This window comes from Ixodes scapularis, unplaced genomic scaffold (assembly GCF_016920785.2).
Source record: "Ixodes scapularis isolate PalLabHiFi unplaced genomic scaffold, ASM1692078v2 PGA_scaffold2__306_contigs__length_199485367, whole genome shotgun sequence".
NCBI lineage: Eukaryota > Metazoa > Arthropoda > Arachnida > Ixodida > Ixodidae > Ixodes > Ixodes scapularis.
The window spans coordinates 40,594,142-40,612,701 of NW_024609857.1; the positions used below are offsets into that span (position 1 = coordinate 40,594,142).

The window sequence follows — 18,560 nt, forward strand, 5'->3', positions numbered from 1 at the left end:
GTTCATCCGTTGTGTTCCAGCGGTACACAAAGTTTAAAGGCCTATAAACTATAATGTCACGAAGAAAATATCAGTTAAATCTAATAGACCCGTTGCTCTGGGGCAGGGGGCGCGAGCGCATCCGCAAGACGCGACCATGTTATGGTGGCCGAACCATCCAGGTGGCTCTGTAACGTTCGATTTTGCACGTGCCACGTTCGAATGCAAGCATCTGAAGATGCGCGATAACAAACCCTCTAAAAAAAAAGAAATAATTATGCAGCTCGCGGCCGCAGCGTTTCATTAAACATTCCTTTCATCTTTTCCTTCTTTCATAGCTTCCGCGAGCACGTATGTTTCACCTTACGTGATAGCGAAGCCGAAGCTACTCGCAAAAGCACGTCCTCCTGAAAGATGCTCGCACTGCACGAGCGCGCGTCCTTGACAGGGACGCTGAAAGCTCGCAGCTCGCTCTTGTAGCCTTTGCTACGCTGGCACTTAGAATGGAACGGAGTCAAAAAAAACTCTAGTGGGGAAGCGTATTGACGCATGTTCGACAACCGAGCCAAATATTCTATCTTACTCGCCTGGAGCGCTGCTCAAAACTTGAGAGCTACGGGAGTTGTGCTACAACCGTACACTGCGTGACAGCGTCGAAACACCGACTGACCCGAGTCGGTTCTTTGAGCCGAAGTCACAATGCTCACAGATCATACAAAAGACAGCCTGCAAACAGGAGTAACCACCATATCCGTGGTTCAAATGCCGCGTGCCAAGTTTCAACTCATTACCATGAGGGATTCGAAGCACGGATCTCGCAGTGACTCGCGTTCGAATCTGTGTGCAGACTGTCTTTTGTATGCTGCATCAGCAGTGTGAACCCCGGCTTTATACATACTACGTAGCCTAGCGCATTCTGAACGGGAACACGCGATACGTTACAAGATGCTATACCGGCTAGTGGGGTTCCAACCCCGTGTCTTCGTGTGAGAGCCGCGCGTGATGCCAACTCGGCTGCGCACGCGGCAAAATGAGACCATAGGGCCCATTCGAAACGAACATAAGGACACCTCGACGGGAATCAAACCCGCGACCAAGTGATTGTAAGTGAAGACGTATGATCGAACCATTCAGATTTTTGCCCAATTTGGGGCATTTCTAAAAACACGCACACAGAAACAAAGTTCGGAATTAACAACGAGAACAACTGATTCACATTTCCCGGCCAGACAAGAAGGTACAGAATTGACTATCTTGGAGCATAAAAGAGCAGCGAGCGCTTGTGCACGGAAGGGTTTGTGCGGGGAAACACAGTAACCTGGAGGCTGTCTCAGGGACAGTAGAAGTTTGGGCTTGTTGACGTGACAAGGAGAGAGGGGGAGGGCGGGTGAGTCATCGGTGTGGACTCGTCAAGGACTGAGCGGCGGCGGATGTTTGCTTGCACTCGTTTTTCTACGTGGAAGTGTTTGTGCACCTTTCGGTAACAGAGGCCGCTTCCACTATTTAACTTGTGGTCGGATCACCGTGGGTCGGATCAATATACCTTCAGCTGCCCCTGTGTGCGTTCGTTTCCTATTATAGTCACCAGTTATCTTGTTGTACTCGGTGTTTCTATTGTCATTTTGAAATACTACAGCCTTTGTCTAGTTTATTAGCGGTGTTGTAGCACAAAACGCAATTTAAAAAAAAGAAGCGAAGGTTAGGTCAAGCTGACCCTGGCACGTACAGCACATCCTTCAGCTAGTACACAAAGGCTTGTAAATCCACTCGTACTTCCGTCTACAAAGCCTTCATACGGCATTCGTACACAGAGCACACCGTTTATAAAATAGGTTAGAAAACCGGTTAAGATTGACGGTAACACGGAACTACTTCCTTACAGTTTTAGAAAACTTGCTTTTCTTTTTTTTGTTACACCCCATTTAATGTCAGATTTGAGATTTATTGCGGTAACGGAATATTCGACGAGATTGGGGAGGACTTTTAGCAAACCATACTATGGTACGTGCTCCGCGTACGTACCGCACTACCGAAGCTTTGAAAGCATGCTTTTAAGCGCGCGCCCGGGTGATATCATCAATTTTTTTTTCCGAAAGGTAGAAAAGTTTTTTTCGCCCCCATTCATTTTCCCCTCTCCCACAGCTAACTTGATAGCGGAGGGGGGGGGGGGGGGGGGGGGGGGACTCTTTTTGTTGCTGCTATTAGGGAGTTTTAGTACGGCGTTTCCGGAGTCCACTAAGCACCCTGATAGCGCTCCGTAATGCGCCTCAAGACCTTGAACTATGCAGACAAGGCTGGCGACGCGCATGCGCAGCTGTGGCGTTTTCTTTATGGATACCGTAGTGGAGGAGAAAAAAGATCTACTACAACTCCCTATTGAAGTTGAATAAACGGGGATGATCTCCCGGCTTATCCAGACCCAAGATGCAGCAACAAAAGGAGGCCCCCTCCGTCATGTTAGTAGTGAGAGAGGGGGAAATGGGAAGAGGACGAGGAGGAATCTCCTACTTTTGGGAAAACCTTTTTGTAGATCGGGCTTATATTGTTTAATCTTATATTGTTTAAGAGGTGTTAGTTCTCATATATTCATCTCAGGGAAATAGAAAAAAAACAAAAAACATGTGGAATCTTTTCTCGCGGACTAAATTGCGTGGACCCATCAAAGCCCTATACAATACGCGCAGATTACGACTTTTTTTATTACAACTTGCTTCGAAAATATGCTGATAGGTAGACATTCGAACAAAACTCCTTTTACTTTTTTTTTTTTTTTTTTTACCTCGGGCGAAGCCATCGCTTGCAACTGGCCGACAAGCGCCCTTCGTCAAGCACTTCACTTGGAACAAAACTTTTTCCCAAAAAGGGCGTGTCGCGATCTTTGAACGCGCTTTTAATGAGGAAATAGGCTACACACGATTGTGATTTCGGGTTTGTCGGGATGTTTAGAGGGTCTAGATTGAGTTGTCACCACAAAAGGACGATCTCAGAATCGACTTCAGTGCCCCTTTAAAAGCATGCATCCAAGGCTCCGTTAGTGCGGTACGCGGAACACGGTAACGGTTTGCTAAAAGTCCCTATTATCTGGATACACTGCAACAGGTACGGCAGGCTGCTCCCTTTCAAATCCAATTTGCGAGGATCCAGGGATGGGAAAAACACATGCAAATATGTATCGAAATACAAATACAAAATACTTTGTCAAAATGTATTTAATTACAAATCTAATTACATTTCCGAAAAAGCATTTAAGTTCAAGATACAAATACAACCAAATGTATTTGGTCTCCTCCAAATACTTTTCTAAATACATTCCTCAAAATTTGCGTCAGCGGCTTCAGGGCACCTAGCTGCAACGGGTTTCTGGGTATCTCATTTTAATTTTGCATCACACACTCGGGAGTTAGTGTGCGAAGCTCTAGTAACGTAATAGAAATATAATTAAAAAAATGTAATCAGCGACAACGTAATAGGTGAAAAAAGTACAGAGCTTCTAGCAGCTTTTTTTTTTTTTGTCGATTACATTTTGGTATAGACCAACAAAGAACCGAGACGACCAAGACGCGCAGCACTAGCTAGAAAAGTTTTTTATTGTTGCAACTCGTACCAGTAACGAATATCTGAACGACCCGCGCATTTAGAATGTTCCAGGCAAAAATATGGATGGAAATCAGGCTGGAAAGCATCACAAGTTGTCACAGGCACTTATTTAGCCAGTCTGCCTGTGAACGTCGATTTCATCACTATTCTTGCCCTGGACTAGCACCGTAATCACAAAGTCACTAAACGCGTGTGCTTGATTGAGAGGCACTGCATTCGGTGCAGAACGTGGTTTTCTTCCTGCTCTGGACAGTGACAATAACTTTGAGAAATGTATTTTCGCCCACAAAATTGTATTTAATTACCATTGTATTTGAAATACCCACGTTTTAGTATATAAATACACACGTCAAATACATTACCCAATTTGTAATTAAATACAAATGCAAATAAAGTATTCGAAATACGTATTTCAAATACTTGTATTTAAAATACTGCCCATCCCTGCGAGGATCGCTGAAGAAGTGGTGAGGGGTTGATGTTCTGCAAGGGAGCGAAACTAGGCCGTATACTTTCTGGTTTTAACCGAAAGACACCGATAAAGAACCGTTGGTGTCAAAAATGCAAAATCGATTAAAACCGAAAACGCAGATTTCTGAAAAATTTTGCTCTAGCTAGGACTGTATTTGTTTTGTCAAAGCACTTTTTTATATGTAAATCTTTAATTGTTTATCAGATATTTGTTTTTCACAAATAATCACCGTTTTCAGCGATCGTCCGAAACAAATCATCAAAATACACCGATATATATATATATATATATATATATATATATATATATATATATATATATATATATATATATATATATATATATAAACATTAAAAACAAAACAAAAACATCCGGCGATTTTTCTTATCAATAAACACTGGAACGTATACGGCCTAGCTGTAACGTACTGCGCACGTCTCAGTTAGCTAATGACCCGAACGCGTTGTTTTTTAGGTTTTTATTTTATTTTTCCGCGTAACGTTTTTTTGTGTTCGCGCTGCGACGTACCTTGAACGAGGAACCGCGAGCAATCGGCGGCATGCTCGTGGAGCGGCGTCAACACGTACACTGCGAAGACTCTTAGTTTCCGTGCTTTGTATACCCGTATATATATATTCCATGGTGCCAACGAGGAAAGGGGTCACACCGCTCTAATACATCATACCAAAAAAACAACAGTCTGCGGACAGTGGCTAAGGCTTGTTTCTTCCTCTAAGACGGTTCTATCCTAATACAAAAACTCTCTGCAGACATGTTCCAAGCGTATACACGTACGTGAAGCCGGAGAACCAATCACGAAGCAGGGGGCGTGGCCACAGTGAGTCGCGCCCTCCGCCGGCTCTGACGTCACACCGCAGCGGTGGCGCTGGTGTCAGTACAGCGCATGCGTAGACATCTCGTCGCGAATCCGCTTTCTGCACACGGGCCTGTTTGTAAACACGCACTCACTGGACCAGACGGACGCCTCCATTTCATCACCTGACCCTGCTCCCTGGGCGTGTGCATATATGGACGGGAGCTTGACCAGGTGGCCAAGGATAGACGTATGACTGGTCCAACGAGCACGTAGCTTGCACCCCACTGTCAGCGCTGGAAATCGACCTCGGCAGGCACAGAGAGATGAAGAGGGAAGCGCCAAGGAAGCTGTGCTGGACGTGACAACGGCGGGTGCAGCGAGGTGAGGAAGAAAGGGCGAGGGCGTCGCTGCAAACCGAGGTGAACTACCGACCGGCAGTTCAATCGCCAGTTCACGGGCGATAGTTCAGTGGGGGGTGTTTTTGTGGGATGTAGGCGACAGACTTCGAGCGGACGCAAGCAAAGGCGTTCTTAAACGCTATGCATGTAGAATGCATCTGCTTTGCATTTAAAACGCTTTTAAAGGCCTTTTTTTTTCTACCATGCCTCCGGTGTTTTCTGAACTCTATACCGCGCTTCGTATCCACTATCCACTCGCTGCGCCAGTCGTAAAGATGATCTAGCGTCAGCATTACCTTGAGTTTGCTTACGCTGGGATTTTGCGTCAGTCGTGTCCAAACGCGAGAAGAGCAACTTCCTTTCTCGTAAACTCCGTCTACAGTGCATATGCCCTTGACACTAGCGGTTTCAGTATTTTTTTTTTCCTAGTATCGTCATTGTAGATGATTTGAACACCTCCACCTTCTTCACACTGTCCACGATTGGTGTGGAAATCGAATCATCCTCGAATCTATTACAATCGACGCACCCGATTGCCTTTATGATGCCGGTTTCACATAAAACAGTTGGAAATCCTGAGATTAGTTAAAATAATTGATGCAACAGATCAACACAGGGGTCCTTACTGAAAGTTATACCAAGCCCTCATCGTGTCTTTAAAGGTGTTTACGTGCACGTGTGGAAGTTTCTCATCGTGTCTTTAAAGGTGTTTACGTGCACGTGTGGAAGTGAGTTCCAGCGTCACCAGTTCAGCATTTATTTTCTTTTAATCATCATCATAATCATTACATCGCGCTCTCTCATTGTGATGTCTTCCTTTACTTTCTTCAATCCCAGAGCACAAAGAGGTTAGCCTGCACGACCGTCTAGCAGAAACGCCCGCTGCAGCCTAACCTCTCAGCCTGCCTCGTCGCACCAACACCGATCCGTCTGTTACACTCTCGGTTTCTTTTGTTCTCTCCTACTTCATGATTTTGAAGTCCACCAGGGCAATTTCGGTACTTCTGCAGGTCCATTAGCTGACCATCGTCGTCTGCGCCTTTCAGAGCAGTTGATAACATAATGGCGGTCGTTGATGACGTCGTTAATGACGTCACCATCTCTTTAGGAATACGGTCAGATGCGTGCTTCCCGAATTGTGATGTCCAGAGTGCCACGCACAAAAGCCCGTGTCCCACTAGAGCGACAGACAGAAACAAACGACAGCGACAAGCCTCAAACCAGAGTGTTTCGCGATTTGAGAGGCTTTGTAGAATAAAGGAGACTATGCTCAAACACGAGCATCATGCGCGCGAGGGTATCTTTGGCAGACTTCCAATCGCTCGTGCTTACTTTACGAGCACCGAACGACTAAACGCCTGCCAAAGGTACCATCGCGAGCATACTGCATGGGTTTGAGGCTTGTCGCTGTCTTTTGTTTCTGTCTGTCGTTCTAGTGGGACACGGGCAAAAGACTACTGGGAACAAAGGTGGGGAGGGGTGCTTCGGACGGTGCGTGCGCCGGTGATTCTATTCGAAGCATGGCGCAGGTGCGGTCGTTTCGGAAACACACGAGCTCTGCTCACTCCTGATTTAGGCTCCAAAATGACAGACAAGCACGCACGAAAGTTGCACGATAGAGTGACCTTTTCCTGCCGAAACAAGGTACCGCACTTAGTATCTACCCTTCATAATCATCTCTCTGTAGACACTAAGGTCGCATATTTGTTCCAGAAATACCGGCAAAACCGTAGAAAATGGGTGTGACAATGAAGCTAAAAAAAATAAGTAGAACATTTATTGATCATAAAGCAACGAGTGTTTCCTATAGCTCTCAGTAAGAACAAGACTCAGACTTAATGAAGTCTAGTGTCGTCAAACCTATCGTGACATCCCCTCACGGAAACTGAGAAAAACCTGTACACAAAGCATTAAAACTGGGGCTGGCTACTTAATCGATTAACCTACCGATTAATCGATTACTTTTCTGAACCAATGAATCAGTTACATTTTGATAACCCCCCTCCCCCCCACAAAAAAAAAATCCAGCTTTTTCTACGCAGACGCAGACGAGTGCACCTGTATAAAGGTAAAATTTGGGTCAAATTTTGCCCTAAAGTAAGCTGAAGGGGGCGAGATTTGCAGGTCCAAACAAGTGGCGCACGATACGTGTCTTAGCCACATTAATGCCGTGTGAGTGTCCGTTTAGCGCAGCAGACTGTTGTGAACAATCAGTGGAGTTCGCTATTGCCAGAGAATATCAAGGAACCTCTGCTTCTGCGGCTGAAGGAATAATTTGTGAGTGTAGGTGTCTTGACTGTTATCAATTACACTTCAAGGTTGGTTTAATTTCGAAATTGTACATTGCGCCGTTTATCACATATTCAACAAGCGCAATATATATATTACTTTCTTGTATTTTTGTGCATGGGAATGAACGACACCGGTTAATCGATTAATTAATCGGTTAAAAGGAGGCGGTGAATCGGGCTAAATTTTTAATGGACGCCCAGCCCTAAAACACTCCGTGCCAGCTTTTATTGACCACTTAAGATTGCTGCCAAGCACATGTGGAACGGACGGTTATATACTGTACTTGTAAAAGTCTAACTTCTAAAAAATATTAAGCGAGACGGCATTAACGTTTGACTTCGTTAACGTCGCCAGTTCCCTGCCTCGCCCGTGAAAGCTTCGCGCTGAAAGTTCCGTAGCTGCAAGTCACCGACACGAGATCTCCGAGTTAATTGAGTTGTTCAACAGCTTTTGTTTTCTGGACAGTTTCACGCAAACTTGTGCGGTACTCATTACAAGTAATCCAATTACTTGTAACCAATTGCTTTTAAGATGAAAGCCTTATATGGGGTCCCACTACGGGAAAAGGCGGCGTCGGCGTTGTGCCCGAAAGATGGCCATAAAAATACGTCATCAAGCGCGTTCCGCTCCAGGTCAAAGCGGACGCGCCTCAGAAATAAAGCACAAAGAAAATCACAGCAACGCAGACGCTTCGTTAGAGAAGCCGGCGGGGGGCGCTGCGCCTGCGCAGTGGGGCAGCGTGACGTCACCCCCAGAGCAAAACATTTCACCCGCGGGACCATAATGCTTTCGCATTTCTACACGTCAGCAGTGTCCTCGGCGTGTTTTCTGGAGTAATTTTTAATAATTTGATTACATTTATTAAGAAGTAATCAAAAGAGTAATCTGATTACTTTTGGAAGTATTACAATTATACTCGTAACCGTTTTGATTTCCCCTTCTCCCTTCTTTGTTTGTACAACTTTCCTAGCAAGGAATCTTCAAAGCCTGCAAGACAGAAATAGTTTTACCAAAATAGGTGGATTAAGAAGATAACTGGTTTATAAATCGGTGATTCTAGTCCAGTGATGGACAGTACGTAAAACCCACCGTTTTGGAAACTGAAGTAATCAGAAAAGTAACAGTCAATTACTATATCTTCTCAAGTAATAAAGCAATTTAAGCGAACACTTTATAGGCGAGAGTAATTGTAATTACTTCTTTTCGAGTAAGGTGAGCAAGACTGTCACGTGACGAACTTCCGTCTCGAAATCTGGCCGGGCGTCGTGTGGATGAGCTTTCGCTCTAGATGCCTTCTATGCGTGGGAGGAAGCGTTCTCCGATTCGCTCGAGTTCTTTCGTGTCATGATCGACGGCGTCTGCCAAAGTATAAAGTCGGCGACACAAAGGAGCGTCGTCTGGTGCTTGATGTTTGTACGTGCCATGTTTCATTCGGAGTGCGGACAAGCCCGCGCTCAACAGGTCTACCTGTTGGTGGTCAAATTGGACTCCACTAATATACGCAAAAAACAAAACAAAAAAAAAACGAAAAGACAACAACAAGCGGTTTAATCATAGGTTTATCTGGCCCGATTACATCCCCGGTCGAACTTTTTGAGACGTTGTCGGCAGAGCCACTGGCCGTGTTTCTGCGTTTCACCGCCATCAAAACAGACGCCGATAAATGATTGTCCGCATACAAACTAGAATGGGGAAAGTGAAGAATGTTCATCAACATGACCGTGTACGGCTTACTGGAAGCAAAAAGGCGTTTCATGAAACTTTGCCCTATAGCCCTGTAGCTCTCAAGTTTTGAGCAGCGCCCCTGGCGTGTAAGGTCGGACATTCTCAGGCCGAATTTCTTTTGTGCGTCGCGTTGCGTGCTTTCAGACGCTTGTTGGCGCGTGTGTTGAGACGCTGACAGTATACGCCCGTGGATCGGAGATGATAGAACGCTAGGACGCCACTTCACGTCAGAATTAGATAGTTGAGTCCCGAGGCGTCAGACAAAGCGCGTATTTTGTGGTCGCGTCTCGCGGGCGCTACAACGCCTTCTGGCCGAGACAAACAGGACCATATTTACGCCAACTGCCTCCTACGAACAATACTTGATTAAACCACTCAGAAGCGCGCGGACTCACACGCGCGCGCCTCGCGTGTCCTCTCGCACCAGGAGAAGTCGGGCTCATCTTCCCTTTAAAATTTCCACGAAAATTCATCGGACGCTGATTCCCGCTTCTCATCGGAGCCAATGTAGATTCAAAGAGGAGCACGGCTTGCGTTTGTACTTAATTCTACGTTTCCTTATCTACTTATGTTTAGTGTTTTAGACTTGACAACTTTTGATTGGCTGGGATTGATGAATGAAAAGCAGGAGGGACTGCCTGGGGCACGTGGCTGCAGCTGGCTATTCTTCAAATGGAGTTTCTTTGTTGTCATATTTTGGATTATGATTATGGATACATTAAATGAACCTTGAGAAGCGACGTGTTATAAAAAAAAAGCCTATTTCGAGACAGTGAGTAGCGACATATTAAAAATAAAAATATACGCGAAAAAATAAGCAACTCATACAAAATAAAATACCACATGGTCTTAAAATAGAACATTTCTCATAAAAGAAGAAAATAGAATAAGTCTTGGCGGTAAACAACCAGGGTGACGCGTCCGGAAAAACGCTGACGCGGGGAATTAATCTGCTCGACTTGCCAACTCCTAAACAACTTGCGCAACTCGGAAAATGGGGTTGCTCGCCAGTGAGCTTTTTTTACATTTATTTTCAAGATTGAACACCGAAGGGAGTCAACCATTTTGAAAATGTAGTTCAGCAATCTTGCTGCCCAACGAGTGATCCCCAACGCTCGGACTCCAGACTTTGACATATACAGCTGCGTACTTTTTTGTACAAAGAATAGGGGGGATCGGTGGCCGAGTGGGCTAGCGAACACCAGCTCGGAGCACGTGGAGCGAAAGCTAGCGCTGCGGAACAATCCCCGCCCCCTGCCGGTTTCGATCTGGATGAGCATCGTACCGGCGTGCGGTCATGTACCACTACTGCGTGGTGCACGTTAAAGACCCCAGGCTAGCGGTTGTACTGCTCTGGCTAAATTGCTCATCTACAGTTGAGACACCAGACGCCCATTGGGTCTGACTAACTTTCGGCTGTAGAAACCTGCCCACAACTCGCAATACAAATAGTCACTCTCCTCTCTATCTCTACTTGGCGGAGTGTCGCTTACAATGGCGTGTTTGTAGGCGGTAACTGAGAAATGGTCGTCTTAAAACTTTAGAAATTGTACCCCTCTCCGGCCCCTTGAATTTTGTATATGCTACTTTTTTTGCTATTAAAACTTTGACACGTAAACCCCAAAGACATTTCGTATTTTCAGACAAACTAGAAAAGCGACTTTGAGGATCTTCAATATTTTTGCCCCTTCCTCCCCACCCCTTCCTCCGGGCATTTTCGGACGGGTCAGTCAAAAAATGTTCGTTGCTAGTTGAAGCTTAAAAATAATTCTGTTTTGTTCTGCCTGTTCTTTTCGAAGAAATAATTGAATAACACACACACACACACACACACACACACACACACACACACACACACACACACACACACACACACACACACACACACACACACACACACACACACACACACACACACACACACACACACACACACACACACACACACACACACACACACACACACACACACACACACACACACACACACACACACACACACACACACACACACACACACACACACACACACACACACACACACACACACACACACACATATATATATATATATATAAGGCAATGCAAACAGTTGGACGACGGACAGAGGCAACGGACAACCACAAGCGGTTCTGTTTCCTCCCATCTTTTCCCTTGCTCCGGCACCACACCGTTCTTTTTTCTTTTCTTTTTATTATGTCCTAAGAAATTTAATATGATTTAGTCTGTTTGATCCCCCACCGGCGCTGTCGACGGTGGGGGATTAAATTTTGAAGTAGTGGTTATCGTCAATTTTAACGTATGTTGCAGAATTGTCCTTAATAGGCTTGTCTAGATTTAAAATAAATTGGGTTCGGGTCTTTTTTCGTTTCTAACGTAAAATAAAAATAAGCAAAAACATTCTCCCATTTTTTTTTAACGCAAATATTAGCCTCCGTCGAATGTGTCATGTACGAGAGATGACTACCGCTAAAAGTCTATCAGAAAACGAAGTACGCACTCACGGAATAAAACACTAGACATAAAACGGTAAAGAAGCGTATAAAATGCCTCTTAGCAGGACGTCATAACCGCGGCTATTGAAACTGCCGTCGAAAACGACCGATGCGATGCAAGCCATGTTAGACGTGGAGTGGACGATATTACGTCAACTGGAACCTTCGATAGCGGGATTCAACGTGTGCGTCAATGGCATTCTTATGGCGGGTAAATTCCAGAGCTTCGGATGGAAAGGTTTCACCGGCCTAGTTTCGAAGAGGCAGAGAACTTGCTCGCGAGCGGATGTTGTTCGCGTGGTTGTTTATAAGTTTACTCGGGGGAAAGAGGCAGGGGGAGAGGGGGTAGAAGAAGGAGGGGGTCAGCTGGCCGCTTCCCTGTGGAATACGGCCTTGAGATCCAGTGCTTGGTTTAAGGACGCAATTTCGACGTGACGCGATCAAGATTCTTTTAGACGTTGTCGTTCAAGGGTATAGGCTGAAACAAACTTCGGCCTATTGCTTTTCTGTTTCTTTTTTACCGTTTCTCTAGGTTTCTTCTTTATTTTTCTAGTTTCGACCAGCGGGCTTTTGGTGGGAAATAAGAAGCTTAGACTGTATAAACAGGCAGCGGCATGCAATAACAACGCTGTATACCTTGGCACCTCAGCGCGTAAACTGCGGGCTTAGCTTGTCCGCGGACCTTTCGTGGCGACGCGGTCCTGTTCAACGACCGAGGTCGCCGTTTGTAGAGTTGCGGTTATTCTGAAATTATGCATGAGGCCGTTGTTGTCCAAGCAGTTTTACGATTAACCACATATCGGCGTTTATGGCCACTTGCAAACGAGGCGTCTGACGATGCGAAAGTAGTATGAATGCTCGTCGCGACAGGCCCAGCCGTGCAGGCCAGTATCGGCCTTATGAGGTACCGCCTGCTCAACGTACCCGAGATCTCTATCTTTCTTGTGCTTCATTAGTTGGTTTTACGGATTCTGTAGATTCCGTTACATAACTTTTATTAATTTTTTTTTTTTTGTGCTGTCTTGTTTCTCTGTTTTGAACTGTATGGGGGTGGGGACCCCGTCAGGCAGCACTGACTTTCATCCAGACTTGTACCGCACGCATCACAAAATCAAATCACTTGTAATCGATTACTTTTTGAGTAATTTTGTAATCAGTTGATTATATTTCTTAGACAGTAATCACAAGAGTAATCTGATTACTATTTGAAGTAATAAAATTTACTTCTAACCGTTACTATTTTTCCACGGGACTCCTCCTCCCCCCCCCCCTCCCCCCCCCCCCCCCCCCCCCCCCGCACACACCTTTTTTTTTAAATGACAAAAATAAAATTAGCTTCTTTTTTCGAACAGAAAAAAAAAAAAAAGGTTTTTCCGGATCTGTAGGAAACAAGGTCAACCTCCGTAAAACGTCCTCTTCTTCTTTTCGAGGTGGGACTGGGATTGGGAATCCCCAGGGAAGCCCCAGTGCGGGACAAAGGCCATTCAGGGCGAAGTTTGAGGGGGCGGAATGTAGCTTTGTAAGTCCTTCGTTCAAACTAGCTCCCTCACGCACACACGCACAGAAATATAGAAGATCTTGCTTATGGTACCAACTCGCAGCTATAGGAGAAGGAGAAACGAAGAATGTCTAAAACACGTCAAGATCGCGTATTTCCTCTACGTGGAATTTGTGAAAAGCAAGGTTTCGAGGTTGGAAGTAGTTCATTGTTATGAGCGCTAAAGATATGTCTTCACACAATAAAGCAATCTGAAAAGTAACGGTTACTTCTTAAAGTAATGTCCAATTACTTTTGCTGTCGAATAATCAGGTAATATAATCGAATACTTTTTCGCCAAGAGTAATGGTAACTGTAATCGATTACTTTTTTTTAGTAACGTGTACAAGACTGCTTTCATCCCTGCCTGTCTCCCCGGAATTACCGGTGAAAATTCAAATAGATAAAAATACAAAGAAAGTCGTCTAACTTGTACATCCATAGCAACGCCGAGAAGCTCAGGAGAGGAGGTCGTTTCCACTCTGTCGTCTGCCATCGCGGCTTGATTTTGTAGGCAGCATAGAAACAAACATCGTTTCCAGACATTATTCTTATGCTTCCGCCGTGTCATACGTATACCTACGCACTGACTAGAAGAAGGTTTCTACCGTCGAAAAATCGCTTTGCTTTTATATGTAACACGTATTTTACGCTGCAGTGCAACAAATGTATGGGGGTCCGGGTGCTGAACGACGAAAACGACCTCCTTTCGTCCACCATTTCGCCTGACCAGCGCGCTCCCTATAGTTCGCCGTAGTCACGAATAAAATATTACTTCGTTATGACTAGTAAAAATAAGAAAAAAAATTACATTTGTCAGCAACGTGACAGCACAAGCCTCACTCTCAGAAGCTTCTGTATGCGTACTTCCCTACGATGCACTCGGGGAGGCTGTCATTAGTCTTCATCTAATCAGTTCAACAAGCGCGGTACCAAGCCTTGCCGTTTCAGGGGCCAAAAAGGCGTATACACCTGACACCTATCGCCCTTTTCTTCATCCGTTAATCTGATAAGAATTTAGAAGGTCCATGATTAGTGTTCCAAGTGCATCACGGGGGCAGTACACACTCGGAAACAATTTCCGAGAGTGCAGGAGTCCGTAGCGCAGCGTATCGGCGAGTGTGTATACAGCGCACGCAGTGCCCGTGTCTCCGCGGTGCATCGATCGCTCGCCAGTGTTGTCGGCGCCCCATGTTGGTTTGTAAACACTCCCACTGCAAAGTGCGCGGAATACGATAATGAAGGAATCTTAACGGTCGGAAAGAAACCGAGACAGGAATATGCGTCCGGGCAGCTCACTGACGACTCTCGAAATTGAAGAGAAAAGGCGAGACAGATATTTGACAAGCAGCAACGCCTCCTTCTCCCCTCCACGTACTTCTTTTCTTCTTTTTTGTGTGTATGTGTGTGTGAATTTTGATGCGCTCTGTGATTGCTTCGTGGTCGTTCTTATCGGCTCATGTCGCGACCTGATTGGATGCTGAGCGATAATGAGATTCAGGGCAGTCGCCACGCCCTGCGTTTCTTAATTAAGTTCTCAGTAACATATGATGCGCTTTTAGTTATTTTTCCTCGCGATTTTTTTAAGGGTTAACTGGAAGTTGTTCTGCAGAAAATTATTCGGGGTGGAAAAAATTACTTTTTTTTTGTATACCTACAGATGAATTGGACGTGAATCTCTGGAATTTTTGTGTAACGAATATTGTCCAATAAAAAAAAAAGTAGTCCGCAATTGGGTTAACGGCACGCAGTCACCGTCTACTTGAATGCGAAAATAAGGAAGAAAAAAAACTGTATATTAAATAAATATATTTCTCTAAATATAAAGCGATAAATGAAACTCAATAAAAGCGGGCAGCAGCCCGACCAAAAACGTCCAAAAATCTCGACCTAATTTTTTTTTAATGAGTGTTTGATATGCAGGTTGTAACTGGCTGCATCTAGGCAAAATTTGTTTTAGAGATTTTATTCATATAAAGATAATATAAATAAAATCTCTAAAACAAATTTTGCCTAGGTGCAGCCAGTTACAACCTGCATATCAAACACTCATTAAAAAAAATTAGGTCGAGACTTTTTAGACGTTTTTGGTCGGGCTGCTGCCCGCTTTTATTGAGTTTCATTTAACAGAACGGTCTGGATAGGGGCGCTTTATATCTGCTCTCGGTCTAGATGTTTGTCCACGCTTAATGCAGACTTAGTATAGCTGGCTAAAAGCGACGCCGAAGCTGTTGTTGTTTCGCTTTAATATTGTTCTTATTACCATACGAAACAGATTATAGAAACGGTTTTTCTAAAGTGTAAAAAAAGAACATATTTAAAAAAGAAACGAATGTGTAGCCCTTTAAAGGGCACAGAAAATAGTATTGAAATTAACATTTTTAATCGGCGTAGTTTGCACAAAAACAGAAGGGTAACATACAATACTTATTTATTCACTTAATTATACTATTTGCATCGTCAAGGCTGTGGCAGAAGTTGTACACACACACACACACACATACACACAAACCAAACAAAGTGCTATTAAACAAAAATAACACAGTACTCTCTTCTTTTTTTGCAGTTTACTTATAAAGGCATAATCCGTGAATAACACTGTCCTCCGAACAGGCCCTCGTAATGATGTTTTATTAGGCAGTAGTGAAGTATATGCAATATAAGGCCGCTACAAACAACGCCTACAGGAAGCAAAACGTCGGCGTGTTAGAAACGTCCACCAGTAATAAAAGAACAGCCTTATTGAATGTCATCGATCTTATCTCCCCTTGTCACCCGGCGTGCAAACTTCTCAGAGGTGTATCAGGCTATCATGGAGCTGGGTTGATAAATCAAGCACTCTTGAGTTATCTCAAAGGATAAATTTTCCTTCTCTCCGTTCTCGTAAAAATGAAGAAGAAAATGTTGGCTACTATTTAAATATTTTGCTGTTAACCTTAGACGTACGAATCTTGCATGAAATCGCAGGATAACCTAAGATTACAACCACGAAATTGATCGCATAAAAAAAAGGCACGAAGAAATGAGGAATAATTACCAAAAACCAGAGGTTATGTGAATGCAGAGGTTATGTGAATTCACATTACCTCTGCCTTTATCAATATGGTTCGGTTTTATATCTATATATAAAATATCTAAACAAGGCGGCAACACTCGAGCGGGTGTTTGCACATCTCTCTATCGAATGCAGATAACCTGGCGCCGGTGTACAATCATCACCGCGAACAAGAGACATTTCGTAACCAAACACGCCGGTTAACCGAAAAACGCGAGGCAATGGAAGCGAGGTTATAGGTCTCGCGTGCACACGAAGCAACTCACCCTCTTTTCAAAGCTTTGCATCATCGCCAAACGCCGGTACGACAGCCGTCGTCTTGGAAACCGATGTCGCGGTCTCGTTGCATCGGCCGAGCTTTGCATCACGGGCCGCTGTGGGCGGCACCACCACCACAAAAGGCCGTCCAGACAGCGCCCCAGAGATCCGACGGCATGGCCGCTAATTTCGAGTATTGCCAACAGCGCGCACAAAGCCTCGCCCGTTAGCCCGTAGCCAGACGTAGACTTCTTGCAGACGGACACTCGACTGGTGATCATCTCTCAGGGTTCAGACTTCAGGTTTTCATCCGGGCCTAATACATAAAACCATCGACTCCTGTGAATAACCCGTGTAATAATTCGACTTGTGTTCATCGAAGCACGTCGCGATGCCCGAGTGCTGGATCGGGGAGAAGCTGAACAGAGACCACAACTCGAAGACACGTCTTGAGTGGGTCTACCACAACTCGAAGACACGTCTTGATTGGGACTATCTGTCGGATGACACGAGCCTTGGAGCCTCTGCAAGTGGGACAGCGGCCACAACTCGAAGACACGTCTTGAGTGCGGGGCTATCGCTCGGATGACGCGAGCTTTACATCCTCTGCAAGCGTGCACCTTTCTGAAAGTTTCGGGCTTGTCCGTCGTGTCGGTGGATGTCGGGAAGTGTAGTATCGTACGAAGATAAGGCGCCAGCTCCGAACGCGGAACAGTAATACGCGCGGCCGACGACAATCTCGAGTGGCTTCAGGGCGTTCAAACGGGGGGCTGTTTGACTAGGCGCCATAGAGAGGTGATGCTGGGGGTTTTCTCTCTGTTTTGTTTCACCGTTCTGATCTTCTCACCCGTTTTCTTCTTTACGCAGTTGACGTCAGAGGAGCAGCCGCGCGACCTGTCCTCCTCTTACTAATAATGCAGGGTCTATCCCTACGTGTAATCTTTGACTCATAAAAAAGAAAGAAGGAGGTCTTTTAATCTAAGGGGTAGGAGGTTCCGAGCTTTTTCTTGTTGTTTTAGTGGCGTCCGTTTCCACCCCGTGGCTGCGACACAAAAGAGCTGCCAACAAACGAGTAACCGGTTTCCTGTTTTAGCGCGACATAACCGAGGTTGTCCGTGCTTACGACGTACTTTCTGGGCATGTACGATGCTGAGCTTCTTTTAATCCCTTTCTATATTTTGGTCGCCCCTAAATCTGGTCACACAGAGATAAGCCTTTGGTACGAAATGGACTTCGCATGTTGGCGCGACGACAGCGTAGCTTTTCAAAATGCGATAACGATAGCACGGGGCAGATTGGATGCTGTGCATGTTTCTAAAGCGAGATGTCGGCCTGCCCATAAGATAGGACAACGCTGGTTCAACAATATAGAGAACAATTTGGCAAATACAGTAGTACTACGTTACGTATAGTAATGATTACATAATCGCACCACAAAAAAAAAATTTTTTATTACGTGCGTAATAGCACGGTCCTTAGATTACCTTGTCTGTAATCCTTTTCGTCACTCCATATAGGGACTAACAGAGCACCAGAGACGTGCTACTAACCTTATAAGTCACTTAATCAGATCGCTCGGGAAACCCAGCCGGGACCTGGGTTTGTAGAAATCACCGTGGAGAAATTCGCTGGATTCGGTAACCTCACAGATCCATCGAAAAGTCTGACGATGGGAAACGCCAGCTACACTTGGAGACCTAGGGGTCATATTATCTCGATATAAATGAAACGCCACGTGAAGGTGCTACGTCTGCTTTAAAAATATTTCAAAATTTCCCATAAGTTTCTCATTTTCTTACCCATCTTTACGTTTACTTGCATCAGCGCCGCTTGTGATGACAAATTTTCCCAGGGAGGAAACATCACGCGTTTACGGACCAGTAAGTAGTTCATCTAAGGACCATGGTAATAAGTACCATCTTTCTAGCAGCGTTT

At 45.0% G+C, this 18,560-nt stretch overlaps 1 protein-coding gene across 3 annotated transcripts in view; it reads right to left on the reverse strand.

Moving 5' to 3' along the window:
• LOC8026588 (GRAM domain-containing protein 4) overlaps nt 1-18,560 on the reverse strand; it is an 83,401-nt gene that overhangs the window by 32,466 nt on the left and 32,375 nt on the right. The window contains exon 1 of one of the 3 annotated variants that reach the window (XM_029972341.4): nt 16,634-17,396. The exons of 1 other annotated variant lie outside the window; for it this stretch is intronic. In XM_029972341.4, the coding sequence (XP_029828201.3) occupies nt 16,634-16,906 (273 nt within the window). In that variant the 5' untranslated portion in view covers nt 16,907-17,396. Of the gene's footprint in view, nt 1-16,633; nt 17,397-18,560 lie in introns of those variants that run through there. One more of the 3 variants, XM_029972342.4, reaches the window with a different exon arrangement.